Source organism: Taeniopygia guttata, chromosome 2 (assembly GCF_048771995.1).
Source record: "Taeniopygia guttata chromosome 2, bTaeGut7.mat, whole genome shotgun sequence".
Taxonomy (NCBI): Eukaryota; Metazoa; Chordata; class Aves; order Passeriformes; family Estrildidae; genus Taeniopygia; species Taeniopygia guttata.
In genome coordinates, this window is record NC_133026.1 from 40,002,559 (window position 1) to 40,021,536 (window position 18,978).

Genomic DNA, 18,978 nt, shown 5'->3' on the forward strand with positions numbered 1-18,978 from the left:
GCGGTTCCCCGGGAAGCTGGTGCCCAGCACCCAGGCCGGTCGGGAGCCCAGATCCGGGCTCCTCGGTATAAGACATGGAGCTGCTGTGGCGGATCCAGCGGAGGGCAATGAGGGTGAGTGGGGGACTGGGGCATCTCTCTTATGAGGAAAGGCTGAAGGAGCTCGGCCTGTTCCGTCTCGAGAAGAAACATCTGACAGGGAACCTTATCAATATAAATATCTAAATTGGGAGTGCCAAGAGGATGGAGCCAGGCTCTGCTCTGTGGTACCAAAGACCAGGACTAGAGACAACAAGCAGAATCCGATGCACAGGGAATTCCACCTGAACATGACAAAGAATTTCTTTACTGTGCGGGTGACCACGTACTGGACCGGCTTGCCCAGAGAGGGTGTGGAGCGCCCCTCAGTAGAGATACTCCAGAACAATCTGGACGCAATTGTCTAGGATGACCTGTTTGCGCAGGTAGGTTGGTCCAGATGACCCAGCGCAACCCCTTTTCAATCTGACCCATTCTGTGATTTTGCGATCCCTCGGTGACTCACACATTATGAGCCCACCCGCGGTGCCGACCCAGCCGTGCCGTGCCCACAAACGCCCACAGGCGCGGCACCCTCGGCCCAGCGCTCCCGCCCCCGGTCCCGCCCGGCGCGGGAGGAGCGGGAGGAGCGGCCGGGCCGTGCAGCGCCTGCGCCGCAGCGCCGGGGCCGGGGCCGCGGGCGGCGTGCGCAGCTGCCGCCGCTGCGTGGGGCCGCAGATGGAGCCTGCCCCCGGCGCCGCAGGTAGGGGCGGCCGACGGGCGGGCGGGAAAGAGGGAGGGAAGAAGGGAGCACGGCGGGGCGGCAGAGCGTCCCCACAGACATATTCACTTCACCTCCGCCCTTCTCTCCCCCGCCGCCGCTCGCCTCGCCAAGGCTTCCTGTGGGAAACCCCCGTCGCTTTCCGCCGGCCCCTCGCACCCGCCGGAGAGGGCGGTAGCCTGGGCTGCGGCGCACAGCCTGTGGGTGCGGGGAAGGGCCACCCTGGGGGGCTCCTTCCCGGCCTCCGCGAGGTTCCGGGTGGCCTGGGACGTTCCTGCTGCCCTCGGCGGGCTCCCGCTCCCGGCGCCACCTCCCTGTTCCCTCCTGGCCTCTCTGCCGCCGCCGTGACCTCCAGCGGCAGGACGCGGGGCGAAGGCAGCTCCGGGGTGTCCCGGCACCCGCGGGTGCCTGCTGTAGCCTCGCTGGCTGTGTAACAAATGTAAAGGCAAAGCACCAAGGCTGTGATGTCCTCGGCTTCGTGCTACCGGGGTCTTGTCCGAATGGTTATAGACACGTGTTCACAGGAGTGAATGTAAGCCCACGGCCTTTATACCCATGTAGTGTTCCCGAGTCAGGTGCCTTCTGCTTGGTGTCTTAAAAGGCTATTCCCTCCAGCTAATGCGAGGTGTTGAGTCTCCCGCAGCAGGTGGTGGTAACCTGCAGTGGTCCTGGCTGTGCACCTCCATCCCCGTCGCCTGTGGCTGCTTGTCCAAAAGCTGAAGGATGGATGCTGGCCAAGGCCAGGCTTTCGGTTTCTGATGCAAACCTGTTTTGGACCTGGGTCTCCAGGCCTTGCAAACAAGGCATTAATATAGTCAAGTTCTGGGATTATTGTAGTATCCTCTAAGCATTGATCTGTTACTCAGTTAAAAAATGTTATAAAACTTACCGTGGTATTTCAAGTGGCAGATGTTCATTTACAGCGTAATTTCACCTCCTGGTTGTCCTTTGGAAAAAGCCTAGTTATTACATTAGTTAACTCACAGATTCACAGAATAGGCTGAGTTGTAAGGGACCCACAAGGATCATCGAGTTTGACTCTTAAGTAAATGGTCCAAAATGGGCTGAAACCCACAACTTGGTGTTATTAGCAGCATGCTGTAACCAACTGAGCTAATCCCAGCAATTCAACCTGTTGTGATTTCAGTGCAGAACAAAAGCCATGGCACCGAGCACTGAAGTCATCAGCATTCTGCTTCCATATTTATGCATGTAATGACATTATCTGTCCCTCCCAAACCATACTGTGATTGTACCTTAGCTGTGGTAGGACTGCTAAGGGTGTACTTTTGGTACCTGCTGTGTGGCACCAATACTGAGATTCATCTCCTGAGCAGTGACATTGCTTACTGACACCTCTCTAAATCTGCTACCTTGTTATCCACTATCTTTTGCTTTCCTCCCCGCACTCCCCATCAGTTTCTGGCTTATACAGCTCTGTTGAAAACCTCAGAATGTACGAAACGTGAAGATGTCTAAGTGAGGTAGTAGAGAAACTGGAGCAATAGCTGCAAGAGGTGTGAGCTGCCTTGTTTGTATTAGTAAGGTGTTAACCCAAATACCCTGATTTGGTAGGTTTTAATGTTTTAAGCATTGTTAACTGCTTCTTGGCTCATATATGAGAAAAAAAGCAGGAGGATCACAGTTCTGTAAATTGTTACCATGACTGATACTTCATTTTATGGTCACAAAAGACACAAGTATTCTCATGGCTTTGAAAGGCAGTAGGGAGTGAATATCAAGGAGTCCTCTGAAACTCAGATTGTAGAACCTGTAAATTATGTTTTGATTTGTATGGGAGCAGTTTTTTGATAGCCATAGTTTGGGAAGAAACTCTGGTTGTGTCATTAGGTGATTATATCCAATAAATAAATCAGTAGTAAACATGTTCACAAGATTTTGTGTTCATAAAATTGCAGATTATCCTGAGTTGAAATATATCCACAAGGATCCTCAGGTCCAATTCCTGACCCTGACTTCCCCAATAATCACGCTATGTGCCTGAGTGTGTTGTCCAAATGCTTCTTGAACTCTGTCAGGCTTGGTGTCCTGAGAACTTCCTTGGAGAGCCTGTTCCAGTGCCCAGCCACCATCTGGGTGAAAAAACTTTTCCTAATATCGAATTTAAAAAACGTCCCCTAACTTAGCTTAAAGCTTCTGCTTTTCTCCTTGTGAGAAAGCTGTAGACTGCAGTGAGATCTCCTTTCAGTCTCCAGGCCGAATAAACAATAAACCTCAGCTGCTCCTTGAGTGGCTTCAGGCCCTTCCTCTCCTCTAGGCCCCTCACCACTTTGTAGCCCTCTTTTTGATGCTCTCCTAAAGTTTTATATCCTTGTATTGTGATGCCCAAACCACACAGGAATTGAGGTGGGGCAGCCCCAATGCAGAGCAGAGCAGGACAATCCCTTGCCTTGCCTGGCTGGTGATGCTGTGCCTGCTGCTCCCCAGGACAGGGCTGGCCCTCCTGGCTGCCAGGGCACTGCTGGCTCTCATTCAGCTTTCTGTCAACCAGGACACCCAGGTCCATTTCTGCAGTGCTGCTCTCCAGACGCTTTTCCCCCAGTCTGCCTGTACATCCAGAATTGCTCCATCCCAGGTGTTATGTTAAACTGTGTTAAACTTCACATGGTTGGTGATTGTTCAGCCCTTAATTTGTCTAGGTCTTCCTGGAGGGTCTCTCTGCCTTTGAGTGAGTCAACAGCTTCTCCCAGTTTAGGAAAATGTTACACTATTTTGTTTTATCCTTCTCCAAAATCAGTGTGCTGCAGCCCAGCATCAAATTTGAAGCACTTTCAAAGCTATGTACAGTGCTGCTTTTAGGAGTAGGGGCCATGGGTTATGAGAAAACTCATTTCATTTTTAATATGCACTTGATTATAGCTGTCATTTTCAGGTGGTGATGTTTGGATCCCTAGTTGAAGATTCACAGATGCATAAAGGGGAGTCATGGACAATAGCTGAGATAGAAATACGGGTTTTGGTACCTGTTCTTGACATAGGGCTTAAAAGCAGAGGGTCTGAAGACTGATTTGATATTTTTCCTAAGCTACTTAATATGTCTATTTCTTCATGTCAAGTAGAAGTGTAGGTTATTAAATACAAGAGCAGTTTTATGAGTGGATGGAGAAAATTGGGCTTGTAGAATGGATGTGACTTCTTTCAAAGTGGCAAGGGCAGAAGGACTAGAGCTAGAATAATACATTGAAAAGAATGAAATTATAGCTTCAAAAGATAGAAAGGATAAAATAATGAGGGATAAAGCAGTGTTGAATTTAAAGGGAAAAATGTAGAAGTAAAAGTTGTTTTTCAGCTGTTCTTTTTCAACTTTTAATTAAACTTATTTTAGATAAGTTTTGTGATTAATAACATAAGTTGCCAGAATAACATCTGCAATCCTTGTGTTAATGTAACTGAAAGGCTTTTAGCCTTGTCACCTCATGCTCTGAAACTTAAGAGAACACTGGTGTGTTTTGGTATTAGTTTCCAAGATGTTCATTCATTTATATTGTATGTACTAATTGTTCACTTACTACAGAGGTACAGAAGTCAAAGGTAGGCATTTTTTTAAATTTGTCTCTTAATCCTTACTTCCAGTTAAAGAATTTTTTTTTTTTTTAATGCAGGAAGAATGGTATTCGGTCTTGTTATTCATAAGCCTTGCTCTTAATTTGTGTGTGATGTTCTTTATTTGGAATGAAAGGTGTAAATTTAATCTTGAAAGGAGTGGCTAAAGAGCTAAATATTCAACCTCTCAAGGAGTTTGGGCAGATTTGTTTCTATAATGAAGCTTTTATTTGTGACTTATATTGTTTTTCATTACACTTTGTCACACACTTCTGAAAATTACGTAGTGCTGGAGCAGCTGATTAATAGTTTTTGGCATGGTGGAAAATCTTAGGTGGTTAACATCTCCTCTTGTAGTAACTGGGGGATTTATTGGTTGCTAGATTTTCCTGCATCCCTTCCTCGTCCACATTAGGTACTTTGCTCTTTCTGTGTCGGATTTACTTCTTACTTGTCTCTTGCTTCTGGTGTAAATTACTGCACCGTTTCTTATGTCACTGCTTAGCTCTATTTTATGTGATCTATTTGGTTTATACAATTCAGATAGTTTGGGTTTTTTCAGGACCTTTCTCTGTTTCTTACTCCAAGTGGAAGTGAACAATAAATTCTTGGACATCATTCACTGTAAGTTAGAAAGGGCATAGAAGAAATAGGTATTATACACTTGGGACTGATTTCAGACAGAGGTACTCAAATGTGTGGGCTTGACTTTTTAAAGAGTGTACAACCCCATCCTATATGTGGGAATTGAATTGTGTCTGTGCTGTTAGTATATTTTGGCATCTCAGAAAAAAGCATGGAATGTGTATTTGGTTGCTGAAATCCTGCTGCATGGTGTTTTAAGTGACAGAAAGTCATGTTGAGGATTTTACATGTTACCAAGTGAAGCACTCAGAAGCTTTACAATGGTGGAAATTAGGGCTGGTTCTGCTGGTTTAATCCTTGGTCAGTCCAAGGTTTAAACCAGATGGTTTACTGCATTTTGCTGGAATTCTCATCTGTTGTCAGATGGGATTTGAGGTGCACTGTGGTGTTCCCTTTATAGGTAGCTTGCAACTTAAGTTTTCCTAACTGGCAAGTCTGTCATGTGTGAACAACAGTGCAGGCTACGTATTAATGAAGCTGCATTATTTCCAGTAGTAAATATTAAGTCCTAATCTGTAATTAATTTTCAGGGCCTGTAACTGGATTTCCTGTGTGATCAGCAGTGTAAAAATATCTCCTCATGTCGGCTTTATTACTCACTAGATGTATGAGCATTTGCAATCTGCATGTAATTAACAAGAAAGTGTGCTTTGTATGTCTGCTTTTCCTTTTCTTTCTAGGCATTACAGACTTGCTGTAATACAGCCATTGTTCACTTTTAGCAAACAGCATTCTCGTAATCCAGTACTGCCATATTGCACGAACATGAGCCCGAAAGCAAAATGTAAGATAACAAATTCAGCCAGTGAAAAAGGTGAAAATTGACTTTGAGGTGATGATAGAATGGTGAGAAGTTAAAGCTTTGGAAATTTTCCCTGTTGTTGTCATCCCTGTTCTCCATCTTAATTTAAAATGATGTCAGTATTAGAAAGATCTCAAAATCTGTAACATTTTAAATACAAATAAATTTATTCATGTACATTTAAAGAAGAAAAAAGGATACTGCATAGAAAAACTGCATTGATAAGTTTCTTCTGCTTTTAAATTAGAGTTCCAGGTATCACAGATCTAGTTTCACTTGGATTATAACACTTCTGTCATTTCATATTGTCCTTCTATACTTGAAAACCTCAGTAGAAGCTCACTACTTAAGGATTGAGTTTGTATGCAAACACTGATGTGCAAATGAAATTACCAAACTCAGTAGCATTTCACATATGTAAAGGTGTTTGTTTGGTCCTCGTCCATCATCCGTCAATTCACATTGGATGTCTTTGACTGATAAAATTCTTTACCTTTAACAAGATTCTGCAGGGTTTTTTAGGATTTACAAAGCAGGATGCTGAAATTATTCTGTAGCTTTGACCCCATGAACTCTGGGTCGGTAAAGGCACAGAAGCCCTCCCAAAGGCTACAGGATTGGATACTTAAAGTATTAATTGATACATCAAATACAATTGTAGGAAAAGACTCTAAGATTTTAGGAAGATAATTTGTTTTTTTCTCCCATGACTTTAATGGGTCTATCTCTAAATTAATTTGTTCTGATGTGTGACTTTGTGTTTTCAAATAGAGATTTTGAGCAGTTGATACAGTCTGATTCCATGATACAGTCTTCTTGGATAAATTTTTATGATGCACATATGCATAAATGATTCACATGAATTAACCTAAGAATGGTAATTTTTATTTAATACAAGGGGAATAAGCTAGGCAGAATAATGGAGATGAAATGCATTCTTTTCCTGGAGGAGTACTAAGCTCTAATTATATTTGCTTATTCAAAACACTGTTATAGACACACTAAAATAGATCTGATTTTTTTGGTAAAAAATTTAATGTCTAAAACCAATAGTCTAATTGATGAAAGGAATATTTGCTGGGAAGCAGGCAGTGGACACTGTGCTGCTCCTTCTGTTATTAAGAAAAGTTTAATTTTCCAGTGTATCTTTATAATTGCTCATCGGCAAGTGTTCTAAAGGAAAACTTCGTAATGAAATGGCATATTACCTTACAGAAGCAATTTTTACCAAGTGATATTAAGAATGACTGAATCCTCTTAAGTTATTGCACTTTTGCAACTTAGTAATAAAGATTTCAATTTTCCTGAGTAATGTGTCCCAGCTACCCGAAGTGATGAAAGAGATGAGAGCAGAGCTGTTAACTACCAGCAGGATGAGTAAAGGGTGAGCAAGTCAGTTACTAGCTGTGTTGAATGAAGCGGGGAGGTTATATGACTTCTCTCAGGACACTCTTCTAGGAGAGCTTTTGTCTTGGTATCCTCTTGTAATAGTGTTCTAATTAATATGAGAAGCTGCTACAGTCCCTTTTGTTGTTAGGACTATAAAGCAGCTTTGTATTTCATCCTCCTCTTCCCCTTAAAGGTCTGCTGCCTGCAGCACAGCTCTACACAGTGCTCATGTTGTTCTCAAGGCTTTCCTGGGTCCTTTGGTCAGAGGCTAGAAAGTCAACAAATTATTTGTCATCTCTTTTCCCAGCTTCCATACAGAGTGAATTTGATGTGTTCTAGTGGTTGGGATGTTCTTGTTCCTATTAATGTATATTAGTTTTCTGGGGTTTGGTCATTTTTAGAAAAATAACAAAAACTATTAAACTGACCAGCTGTGGTCCTTGGCCTTCCATGGCAAGAAAGAGCTTTTGCAGCTGAGGGTTTTGATCAACCACAGGCTATTATTACAACTGTAGTCTTGTGCCCTACGTATTGTATGCAAGAAGAACCATGACCACTGACCACTGAGATTTGCCAAACCCCACAGATTTTATTTGTTAAAAAAAAGCAAGTCAGAAATGTTTCTTAGTGATATGGTGAATAGGGATGTCTCCCAATTTAGTACTCTCTCTCTCTCTTTAATTTTTTACACTGGGCTGACGTTTTATGAAAAACAATTTCTCTTTCACAAAGATACTCCCTTTTCTGTAGGTTTCTCTCCTTTTGTCTTTTTTTTCCCCTGCAAACATGTAACTTCTTTAATTGTTGTTTATCTTCTCATCTGTTCCTTGAGGAGCATTCTGCAATCTGCTGATCAGTCTTTAGTAAACATTCAGTGGTTCTATCACACCGATTCCTTGCCTGTAGATTTATATTTTCAAGGAGTTAGTGACTTAGCTGTAGTCCCTGGAAGCCTGCATTTAGTTATAATTCTGGCTAACTTTTGTGATGGTACTTGGAAATTTCATCAGAAGGTAAGGGTAAAATATCAAAGTATTAAATTGCTCTAACAAAAATGCCCAAGTTTGGGCTGGTGGAGGGAGAAGAAAAACCTTTTGCTAGCATTTGTCTGGCTAGCATTTGTCTGGGGTGATGTGGTGGTTCACTCTGTGGCCATGATCTCTTCAAACACCCTACCCAGAAGACTAGGAAAAGTGTGTGGAGGATGTGGATGATACCAAAGGTATCAACTTTCAAATGCAGAAGGCAAACTGTAGGAAAATATATTTCTTACTTGTCTGAAAATAATATTTTCATGATAAAATAAAACAGGAGTGAAATGCAGAATCTTCTGTAGAGACTAATACACAGGCATCTGGTATTAGATTAAGAAGTATCTTTCTTAGTGCAGAATAGTGAACTTTCAAAAGGGCGGAAAAGTTCTTATTCTGGAAACTGTAATATAGTTGAAAAAAGGGAAAAGGTGTTGATGGTTTTACATCATGTCATGTCATATTTTTTGATTGAGTCTTGCTTCTGAGGTGTTCTTTGAAAATTACTGCCATATATGTTACTGCAGAGATGAACAGCTTGAATTGATGATGATCTTTCAAGTGCTTGTACATCAGTATCAGAAATGCAGGTACTTTGCATGTGAACACATTTGCTTTAGCTGGTATCTGCTATTTTTAATATTTGCACCTTATTTTTCTTAAATATTTTGTATAAATGCTAAGAATACTGACTTCAGTAAAGTGTTTTAAGATTGTTGAAGGAAAATCACTGTAATTGTAATGCAGTGGTAGTTTAGAATCAAGGCAAAATATTCACATATTTAAGATGTTCCAGTAGAAACTCACAAGTAAATACAGTACTACTTAAACTGAACATCTGCACTTGAGCTATTTGGAGAGGTAGTTTCAGAGCCTGAAACTTAGACAGTATAAGATGATTAAAATTGCTTGGGCTTTTCATAGAGTCACTTAGGATAGGTTTAACACCATCAAGTCCAATCATTATTAAGTAATAAATATTTTCTAATTAAAAATACAAAAGCAAAATCCTGTAAATACAAACATTTTTAAAATTAGAAAAACCCATTGAAACTGATACTTCACAGGAGATTCTTCTAAAAACTGGAGATGAGTTTATAAATAGTTTTTACTGTAATTTCCTTTATACTGTTGTATAATTACTTTTGAATTACTGTTGTAGCTCTTTTCTCATTCTTCCTACTGGATACTGCCCAGTGTCCTGATGTGCCCTCTCCTTTCTGCATTTTCAGCATTTGTAGACTTGACAACATGGGACTAAAAAGAAGGAATTTGCCTGGAGCACAGTTCTGTCATGGTTCTGGTTGTGCTGGTGTTAACGCCAGTAGAGTTACTCCTTGCTATCAGTCTTACGCCTCTTTCTTTTGAATAATCAAAGAGAAGATTGGGTGTTTAACCTAAGAGAAAATCCGACAATCTTTTTTGACTGTTCTGGGCTATCAGGGAAGTCTTCTCTTTTTGAGTTTCTTTTTCTTTGCTTGCTTGCTTGCTTTTTTCCAGATGGTCCTGTGTCCTATTTCCTTTCTCGCATTTAGCTGCATTCCTGCCCACTTCTCCTCTTTGTCAGTAGCGGGATAGCTGATCCTTACACTGGAGGCCTGTGCTTTGTCATTGTGAAAACTGTGGATGCTTCTGGCCAGCTTTGCCAGTAGGGGAAGCTCAGCTGCTCTTCCCAGGCCCTACAGACTTCTCTCTGCTCCATTTCCATGTATGCTGTGGTATAAAAGTTGAACCTGTGCAGAGCCAAGAGTGGGTCCCTTCCAACTTAGGATATTCTATGATGCTAATTATGGGAAGCAGATAAGTAGATCTAATTACTCCAAAGTGTAAATCAGCTGAGAAGCACTTTTTCACATGTATTTGGGTTAGTTTTCTGTTTTTACCTGCTCACTCACTGTGAGCTTAGGTGCATAAAAATGATGACGTGATGAGGGTGAGTGAGGGCAATGTGGCACTGGTAAAACTTCCCTTTTGGTGACAGGCGGCAACCCACTTGATTCATTGTATCTGTGTTTGTACTCTTTGTACTCCAAGCACCAGTATAGCCAAGTTGAGTTTAGAATAAGAAAGTGTGGGGAGCAGAAATTAAGGCTATAATTTGTGCCAGTGGTACTCGTGATACTTCAGTCTTCTTGTACTTGTCTCATTGAATTCCCTCATATGGATGTCTTTGGTGTTATACAGTGAACTGGATCAGGGAATTTACCTAGCTGAAAAATTACCTAACAGGAAATTTATTTACCTTTAAAATAAATTAACTTCCACTTTCATTCAGCACAGGGCTGCTGAGTCTGTCTCTGTGGGCAGAGGGAAAAGAGCATCATAGGGATGGGAAGAGGGCAGGAAGGCTGCAGTGCCAGCTTGCTTTGACTGGAGTGAGTGGAGTTGAGGCACGTAGCGTGGTGGTGTGGTTCCTGCCATGTCATTCAGCTGAACTTATTTATCCTGTTTGCAAAACATGCTTGGAAGTTTTCTGACAGCTTTGTCTTGTCTGTAGCCTATTTACTGTACCAAGTGTTTGGTACAGTAAGTGCACTGATATTCTGCAGAAAGTTAAAATTAAGGATATTTGTAATATTTAATCTGCAAAAGAATATATTTGTAGAAATCTGATATTTGTAATATTTTAATACGAAAATCAGAGCATGGAAGCAAATCTAAATCATGAGCTATTTGTTTATAGAGTTTCTGTTGTATGTACAGAATAGAGGGGTATTTTCCTGCTGTAGAAATGCTAAGGGGTATTTTTGAGGAGAAATGTCTTTAGTTCAGATTCTGTATATTGCTCATTGTAATCCTCTGTCGTTGCCAGATTCCACTAGTAATATCACATACAGATCATGTGCACAGAAAAATATTAGTATCCAGAAATAAAAGTATTTAACTGCTGTGCTATCTATATGCATATTTTTTATTCAATAAGGCAGAAATTCAAATGTGCTGCCAGAATTTGCTCCTTTATTTTTGGTTCTCAGTGCATATTAATATTCAGGGCATACATATATGCTCATATTTGTATCTGAGCAAATTTTGGACTTTCTGTCCTTTTGATCTGTACCTTTCTTGGTACTTTCTACTGCTGTTTGTGACAGTTTTAATGTACTCCTGTATGTTATGTAAACAATGCTGTGTTTTTTCTTTAGATTGACTATTTCTGATGTATAGAAAACAAATTTTTCTTTTCAAAATTATCTTTTTTTCACTCTTACAGGAAATTCTAAGCTGAGACATGTAGAAAAAGATGTTTTGATTCCACAAATAATGAGGGATCGAGCCAAGGAGCTGTGTTCAGATAAGGTGCAAGGTAAGAGTCAAATATTCATTAGGAGATCAGATGTACTCACTTTTTTGCCTTGAATATAATCCTTGTTTTTGAAATCATGTAGTCAGAGAATTAGTATGTGTGATCTCTGTCTTATCAGCTCACTGTGAAACCAGTATTGAAGCATATAAATCTGCGTGTGTTGGCTTTGGCAGCTTGGGGATGTGGACTATTTTCCAAAATGATTTGTTCTCAAGGGCTGTAGAATTTAGGATGATTAATACAAAATTCTTCACATCTCAGTCTGGTGGTGACAGAGCAGTGCAAGAGTTACTGTGTTTCTGTATGAAGAATTTAATACATATATAAATTTGATTGCCTCGTGCAAACCTTCAATTAAGGCTTCTCTCATTATAACAAATTTGTTTAAATATTCCCAACTTACTGCATCCTTTCCTTGCCCCAGCATTGAAATGATCCATGCACATAAACACACACAAATTATCAGAAAGATGTTGAAATAGGGTGATGCAGTGCACTTGTGCTTCCATTTTCTTGTGAAGAGTACTGGACTCTTAAAATTAATAACTCTTTAAAGTGGTGTGACCAGCTCTGCTGAGAGCTACTTACACACAGGTTAGCCAAGAATGCTGCTGTAGGAGGAATGTAAGAATGGATGAAAAGCCAGGGAATTACTCTGTACAAGTGTCACCTTTCAGTAGAGGGCATTCGCATCCAGTCATCCAGATCTGAGCTCTTTAAACTTCTTTTGTTCATGCACCCCATCAGTAAAAAATTTCTGACTGCACAATCCCAATATAGGTATATTCATTTATAAATTATGTAAATGTATCACTGTACTTGTATGTTATGTACATTATGAAGCATAAAAATAGAAGTTAAAAAAGGATGTGATAAAGAGGAAACAAACAATACTTTAAAATATTTCAAGCTATTTATCAATCTAAAAAGATTACTGTTACTAATAATACTTTTTATTGAGATCTTTACAATTAAACTTGCATCATAGTTTTTAAAGTCTTTAACACTGTCATACAGGAATTTCAATACCTGGTCCTAAATTGTTTATTTCAACACTTGATCTTAATGGGTGTCATGCCTGGAAAAGATACCTTACAGAGATGCATAGATCCCCATAGAAGAAGTACTTAGTTGCTTGCACTTACTAAATTTTACTTAACTATTCTTATTTTTCAGTCCTATCCAAAAGTTTTGCAAATGCTTTGCTTGAAATTGGGCCAATAAATTATATTCTCCCTTGATGTCAATCAGTTTTTCTTCCAAACTAACAAGAAGGTGTTGCATATCAGTGTTTTCAACTCCCTAAAACTCTCCTCGGGAAGATTTTTAACAGGTTAGAAAGTTCTGTTGATATCCTTCTGAAGTGTACAGATACAGGAGGCTTTTGTAGGTGACACATGTTTTGTTCACCAACAAAACTGAAACAAAAATTACATAATTAGGTGAACATATTCAAATACCTGTTTTCAAAATACTTTCTCCAAAATGCAAGTTTCTTTTGCAAAGGAGTTACTTTCTTAGTCATTATTAAAATGACACCTTCACCTTAAAGAGACACATTGAGTGTTTAGTTTTTGGAAATTCCTACTAGGTAGCAAACTACTCATAGCCACGTGTCATCAGTGAAAAGGTCAGTGGGTTTGGAGCAGTTGTCAAACCTGACACTTTTTTTTAAGAAAAGATAACTCTTTGAAGCACTTTGCCACAAGTTACCCAGAGAGCAAACCTCTTTGTGCTGCCAGAGATTTTGTGGCCCCTCCCCATCTCATTACAAAATCTGGTAAAGATGCCTCTGTTTGAAGGCTCTTTTTTGTCAAGTTATAACTTTGATGCCATCCTGTAGCACACTGTGCACTTCTGGCTCCAACTACTTTGCTGCAGTATCTCACCCCTGAGTGAGGCAGTGAAGGAGTTTCATGTGCAGTGCTCTCTCTGTAGCCTTAGTCTAGAATCCCTTTCTTGTTCCATCAAAGCAGCCATTCCATTAGTAGTTAAATTTGTACAGTTTTTCCATAATACATTGTTTTTTTATTCAAGAAGCCACTTCCTGATGAGAATATATCTTCCTCAATACATCTTTCCTTTAGTGGTTCACAAAAAAAAAAGGAATTTTTGTGCACTTCATTGATGAAATGCAAATACCACAAGATGTGAGAAGTTAAAAACTTCTGTACTTTCACTCAACTTATAGAAAACCTCCCACACTATGTAACTTGTTGCACACTTGTTTCTTCAAATCTTCATCATGGTTTTCTGTTCATCTTCCAACAGTATTTACTGACAAGGGAGTGCATTTTAGTTTGTTGCCATATTGTTTTCCCTGAATTATTTCAGTAACTCTTACCATGGCAGGAAGAACAATTGCTTCCCCAATGGCATATGGCTTTTTGTGTTTTGCTGTTATTTAAGAAACTTCAAAGGAAGTTTCTGGAGTTTTATCACTAGGGCACTCTATAACTAGAGTCAAGTCTAGGTAAAGTAGACCAGTGTATTTTTAAGCAGCTCTTTTAGAGGTTCACCAAAAATTTTAAAAAGTAGTGTTACAGTAATATCTGCCAAAGAAAAGTGGCATCATGTAACAGGTGCCTTCCAGCACTGCCAGAAGGACTTAACAGACTTTTTTTTTAATTTGAACAATAGTTGAGTCATTTTTGCTTCAAATTCTATACCTGTTGGGGAAAAAAATGAAGATGAAAAGCAATTGCAGTAGTGTGGGTCATTTGAAAGGTGTAGATTAAAAGTATTTTGAGGGCTTGCTATTTGTATAATATTGTTTGAGGTTAACCAAAGAGACTGTGTGAATGTGTTTTTCTCCTCTGAACTTTGTGTAAGATAAGGACTTTGTTTTCAGCATCTTCATTTTCTGTGGCAGCAACCAATATTGGAGGTTCTTGAGCTGTGACCTGCAGACCATTACCTTGCAGCTTCTCCATCTTTTTCCCTCCATAAATTTTAAAGCCAAATGTTATGATTTTTCTTTTTCTGTGATGTTAATCAAAATTATAATATCTTCCTTCTTTCTCCTGTGTAGAGTTTAGTTTTGTATCTTTAGGAAAATAAGGTTTTCCTAAAACAGGGATATACATCTATATCCCTGTCATTCTTCTGTCACCTGTAAACCAGCTTTGATCAAATTGTGTGAAAGTTAGAAGTGGAAACTGAGTATTTCTGTAACAATTTTTTTTTTATCAGAAGATGAGAAAAACCCCACATTAATACCTCTATTAAAATAAAAAGGTGGTAGAGAGCTTCAGTTAATTTGTTGTACACCTTTTCATCTGGGTGGAGGGGAGAGAACAAACCATGGCAAATGGAGCTTAAACATTTTTGTGATCAGTAGGTTTACCATCTCATAAATCTATTGTGAGATTATTCCTGGAATAAATTTGTCTTGTTAGTACACAGGGATAGGTGTTAATCAGAGTAAAGAGGCTATGCTTTTTATGCTGTAAACAATTATAAGCTATGAACATAAGCTGTGTAATTAAGTAATCAAAGCTCTTGTGACTTGGTTTGTGTGCTGTGGAGTGTACACACATGCATGAAACGGAGTTGTTTACACTGAGGGCAGAGATATTCATTTAACTTCCTTCCAGTGTAGGATTTTTCTGCTTTATGTGAAGTTCATGTTTCAGAAACTCCTATTAGTAGACCTCTGTTTCTTTTTGTCTTTAGGAAATTGTGATGAATGCATTGGTACTGTAGGAAATAAAGCTATTCCACAAGTATGGGCCTTTACAATTGGCTTATCAGGCTGGGTTCACATGTGTCCCTATGGGGAGCCCCTATACATTCAATAGTGCTCTGCATGAGCACAGGGTCCATCTGTACCCAGCCCGGTACCTTAGCCTGCAGCTATACCACCTAGAGCTGTGTGCTTATCAGAGCTAATAATGCAAGTAATGACAGCCTGTCCAGCACTTGTTCCAGAGCCATCCAAGGAAAAGAAACCCCAAGGGTTACAAAAATAAATAAATACAAAAAGGTCTTGTTAACTTGAGAAGTGATCCTGCTACCCTAATACACAGTTAAATGGGTAGCTCATTGATTTGCTTGGTTGTCAGCTTGCCAAAATGGCTTAGGGAAGAAATAACCATGGAAAATATGTCCACTCTGGTCATATTTCATTTTACTTAGATTATTTAAATTTACTTACAACTGTTTTTTCAGATTGTTCCGGTATAAGTTCTTGTGTGTTCTGCATGTTTCTTAAGAATTTTGTAGCGCTCTGTTTCAGAATTATTTCTATGTGATTTAATATTTTCAAGCACTTTTTTTCAGTGAAAATGGATGTATTAGTAATTTTGTTAACTTGGGTAGTAATTCTGCTAACATGTTTTCTGGGAAACACTAGTCAATTTTCTGTGTATTATGTAAATATGTTTTATTGTCTTCATATCCATGGACTGTGTGTGTGTGTATGTAAAATTATGGGCAAATGTCAAAAAACAAGCAAACTAAAAACCCCAAAACATTGTCATACAGGAGTGTTTCACTGTATTTTTACAAACTGTAGCATGAGTTTGCCTGAAACAATATTAAATGTTATATTTTTGTATTACCATGTCCTTGTATTTCAAACCTAAGTAACTAAAAGGATGCCTCATTGCTTTTATGAAATAATTTCTTAAGCAAGCTGTTTTCCTGTTTTTCTTTAATTTCCAGTTATAAAATTTAAATATGAGTAAGCTTCTTCAAAGCAAAATCATAGCAAATTTCAAGAACCTGGAGTTCACCATTATTTTTCATTATAATGGTGACTTTTAGCACATCAAAAGTTCTATAGTTTCATCCAGCTATGCTTTGCTTTCCATGAGTGCATGCCCTAAAACTAGGGACAGCTCTGTGCTCTAAAACTAGGGACAGTCATAGAAAAAACTGCTGTGGTTGATGGAAGAAGAGCTGTGGTTGATTTTTGATCATTTCTACAGAGAAGTTTATCTAATTTCTTGAGAGCGCTTAGTCTGCTGTCCAAAGTTATAATTCTGAAACTGAACTTGATGGGGTTTTTTTTGGTAATAGAAATACACAAACTTGGACTGTCAGCTTAATTTGATTTAATTTTGGGTTACTTGGCTTGGAAAATAGAAACGACTGAGTTTGAGATGTTGTGAGCTTAGACTCTGAAGAAGTTGTATTGAATTGAGATCCCAAAAAGATATTACTCTGTCACAGAGTCACTCATGAAATTATTTCTGTATTATATTCATTGTAGATGTTTTGTGTATTTGTTGTATTGTAAAGCATTTCTGCCCACCTTCCAAAACCTCACAACCTTTTTTTTTTTTTTTTCTGGGAAAAGAGCAACTTGCTCCAGTGACAAGGGGTTTAAGTTCTGAACTTCTTTCCTCTGAATTTTGTTGTCTGTTACTGTCACATCATCTGGATTTGGGCCTTTAAGGTCACAAAGAGGACCTGCATACATCTTCTGTGACTGAGACTCCTTTGCAAGGTTGAAGGATTCAATAGGAAATAGACCTACAGTCTTTTCAAGGTCTTGCAGGGACAGATAGTTCAACTCAGCTTGGTTCTGCCATTAGAAAGATGGTGAAGTAAATGTAGCCATTTCTTATTTTAAGCATATTGTGGGAGACACCTATTTGATCAAGATGACAAGTTGTTCTGTCCTTTTAAAAAAAATATTAATCTATTTTAAAACTTTTATGAGGGAGACACAAGGAAGATATTTCTACTTGTACTGAGGTGAGGACCTTCACTGGAGAACGCTGTTGGTTCTGTGTTGGTTCTGTTGTCTGGCGGTGCTGTGTAATTAAAGCAACTGGAGTTATGTTGCTGAAAAAAATCTCATAATACTTGGCAGGGCTTTAAAAATGGTTTGGAAAGTGTGGCTGGAAAAGGACATTTCCAAGCAACCATCCTCCTCCCATTCTCCAGATTTCCCATTAGCCCTCTCCTCCTCAGGGCTCATGTTGATACTTAGTGAAGATGATGGGATGCAACACTACTGCAGGCTTCTCTACAGTTGAGCATGACCAGTGTCATCCGGAGTTTTGATAATGTGCAGTTACTCAACAGTCCTGTCACTGACATTATCTCTGTCCCCGTAGGGGCCACCTGCTCTAGACCATGACCCTTACACCTGACATAGCAAGGTCCATAAATCCAAAGAAATTTCTATTGAACTACATGTGGTACTGTGCATTTAAATGCCCAAGCACGCCTTTAGATATTCCTTCTTTTAAAAAACCATTCTTTTTAGATACACTTTTTTATCAGAAATGCAGATAATGAAATATGTGAAATCCTTAGCAAATTTTGCTTGATGTTGCTTACTTTCCTTGGTATTGCAGACTGAGTTCTATTAATTGTTACCAACCCTTGTTGAATGCTGAGGGAGGATTAACCTGTTGGTACCTACAGTTCTGACTTCAGAAGATGCTAAGACTGATAGAGGGAATTACATGACAGCTCTACTTAAAAATTTTGATGAGTGTTCTTGTCTTATAGCAAATTAAAACTAAAATCACCATTTACAGCTCAACTTTGCTCATCCACTTTGCATCATTGTGAAAATACAGTCCTTACGATTTTTTTTTTCAAGTTCACATCTCCTAGGAGTATCTGGGAACACAGTGATTTTCTAATTGACCAAAGCAAAAAGATCAAGTGACTGATAAAAATCAATGAGTTAACATGACAGCTGCTGGTACCTTTTTTAAAATTGAGCTGCTGTGATCAGAAATTGCTTGCATGTGCTTATGTCCATATTACTCAGTTTGGTGGAAAGCCTGAGAGGTTACAGTGGAAGAATCACAGATATTTTTATGACCACATTACCTTTCTCTTAGGAGGATGAAAAAAAATTGCTGCATTATCTGCAACTCCATTTTTGTGAGAGGAAGGTTAGTATAATTTGAGATCATAGTTTCAATTCAGCAACAAAGCTGCAGATGGAGAATGGAGGAAAACTGTTGTCCTGTGTTGCTGTATTTATTATCTGAATATTGACATGTATTATAGTCATATAATGTGTGACCACATGACATTATATGAAGCTATTGATACTGCATTATGTTTTATGTATTCTGCAATTGTCAGTTATTTAAATTATTTTAGATGTTTTGATAGTGTACACTTATATTTAGTACTGGTAGTAAATTGCTATGAGCTTTTTTTCTGGCTTGCATTCCTTGAGAGTAAGATGCTGAATCTTTGTATGATGTTCTTATTTGCACACAATAGCTTTTATTTTGGAAAGAAAAATATTCAGTGATATATATTTCCAGTGAACATTTACTCTCATCACATTTAACTATGTGAATTAATACAATCTCTAGAGAGATTATGGTATATTGAGCTTTGCTCCAACAAACTGGGCAGAGAGAACAGCTATATGTAAATTAGAATTTGAAGAAATGAGATTCTAGATTTGTGTGTGATTGTTTGTTTGTTTGAGTGAATGATAACAGCATTAGCTATCCTAA

General features: G+C 39.1%; 1 protein-coding gene across 2 annotated transcripts in view; it reads left to right on the plus strand.

The window, feature by feature from the left end:
* The first annotated feature begins 533 nt into the window (after positions 1–533).
* CMC1 (C-X9-C motif containing 1) overlaps positions 534–18,978 on the plus strand; it is a 40,787-nt gene continuing 22,342 nt past the window's right edge. The window contains exons 1-2 of one of the 2 annotated variants that reach the window (XM_030265005.4): positions 534–780; positions 11,441–11,533. In XM_030265005.4, coding sequence (XP_030120865.2) covers positions 549–780; positions 11,441–11,533 — 325 coding nt within the window. In that variant the 5' untranslated portion in view covers positions 534–548. The remainder of the gene's footprint in view (positions 781–11,440; positions 11,534–18,978) is intronic. The other variant, XM_072925739.1, reaches the window with a different exon arrangement.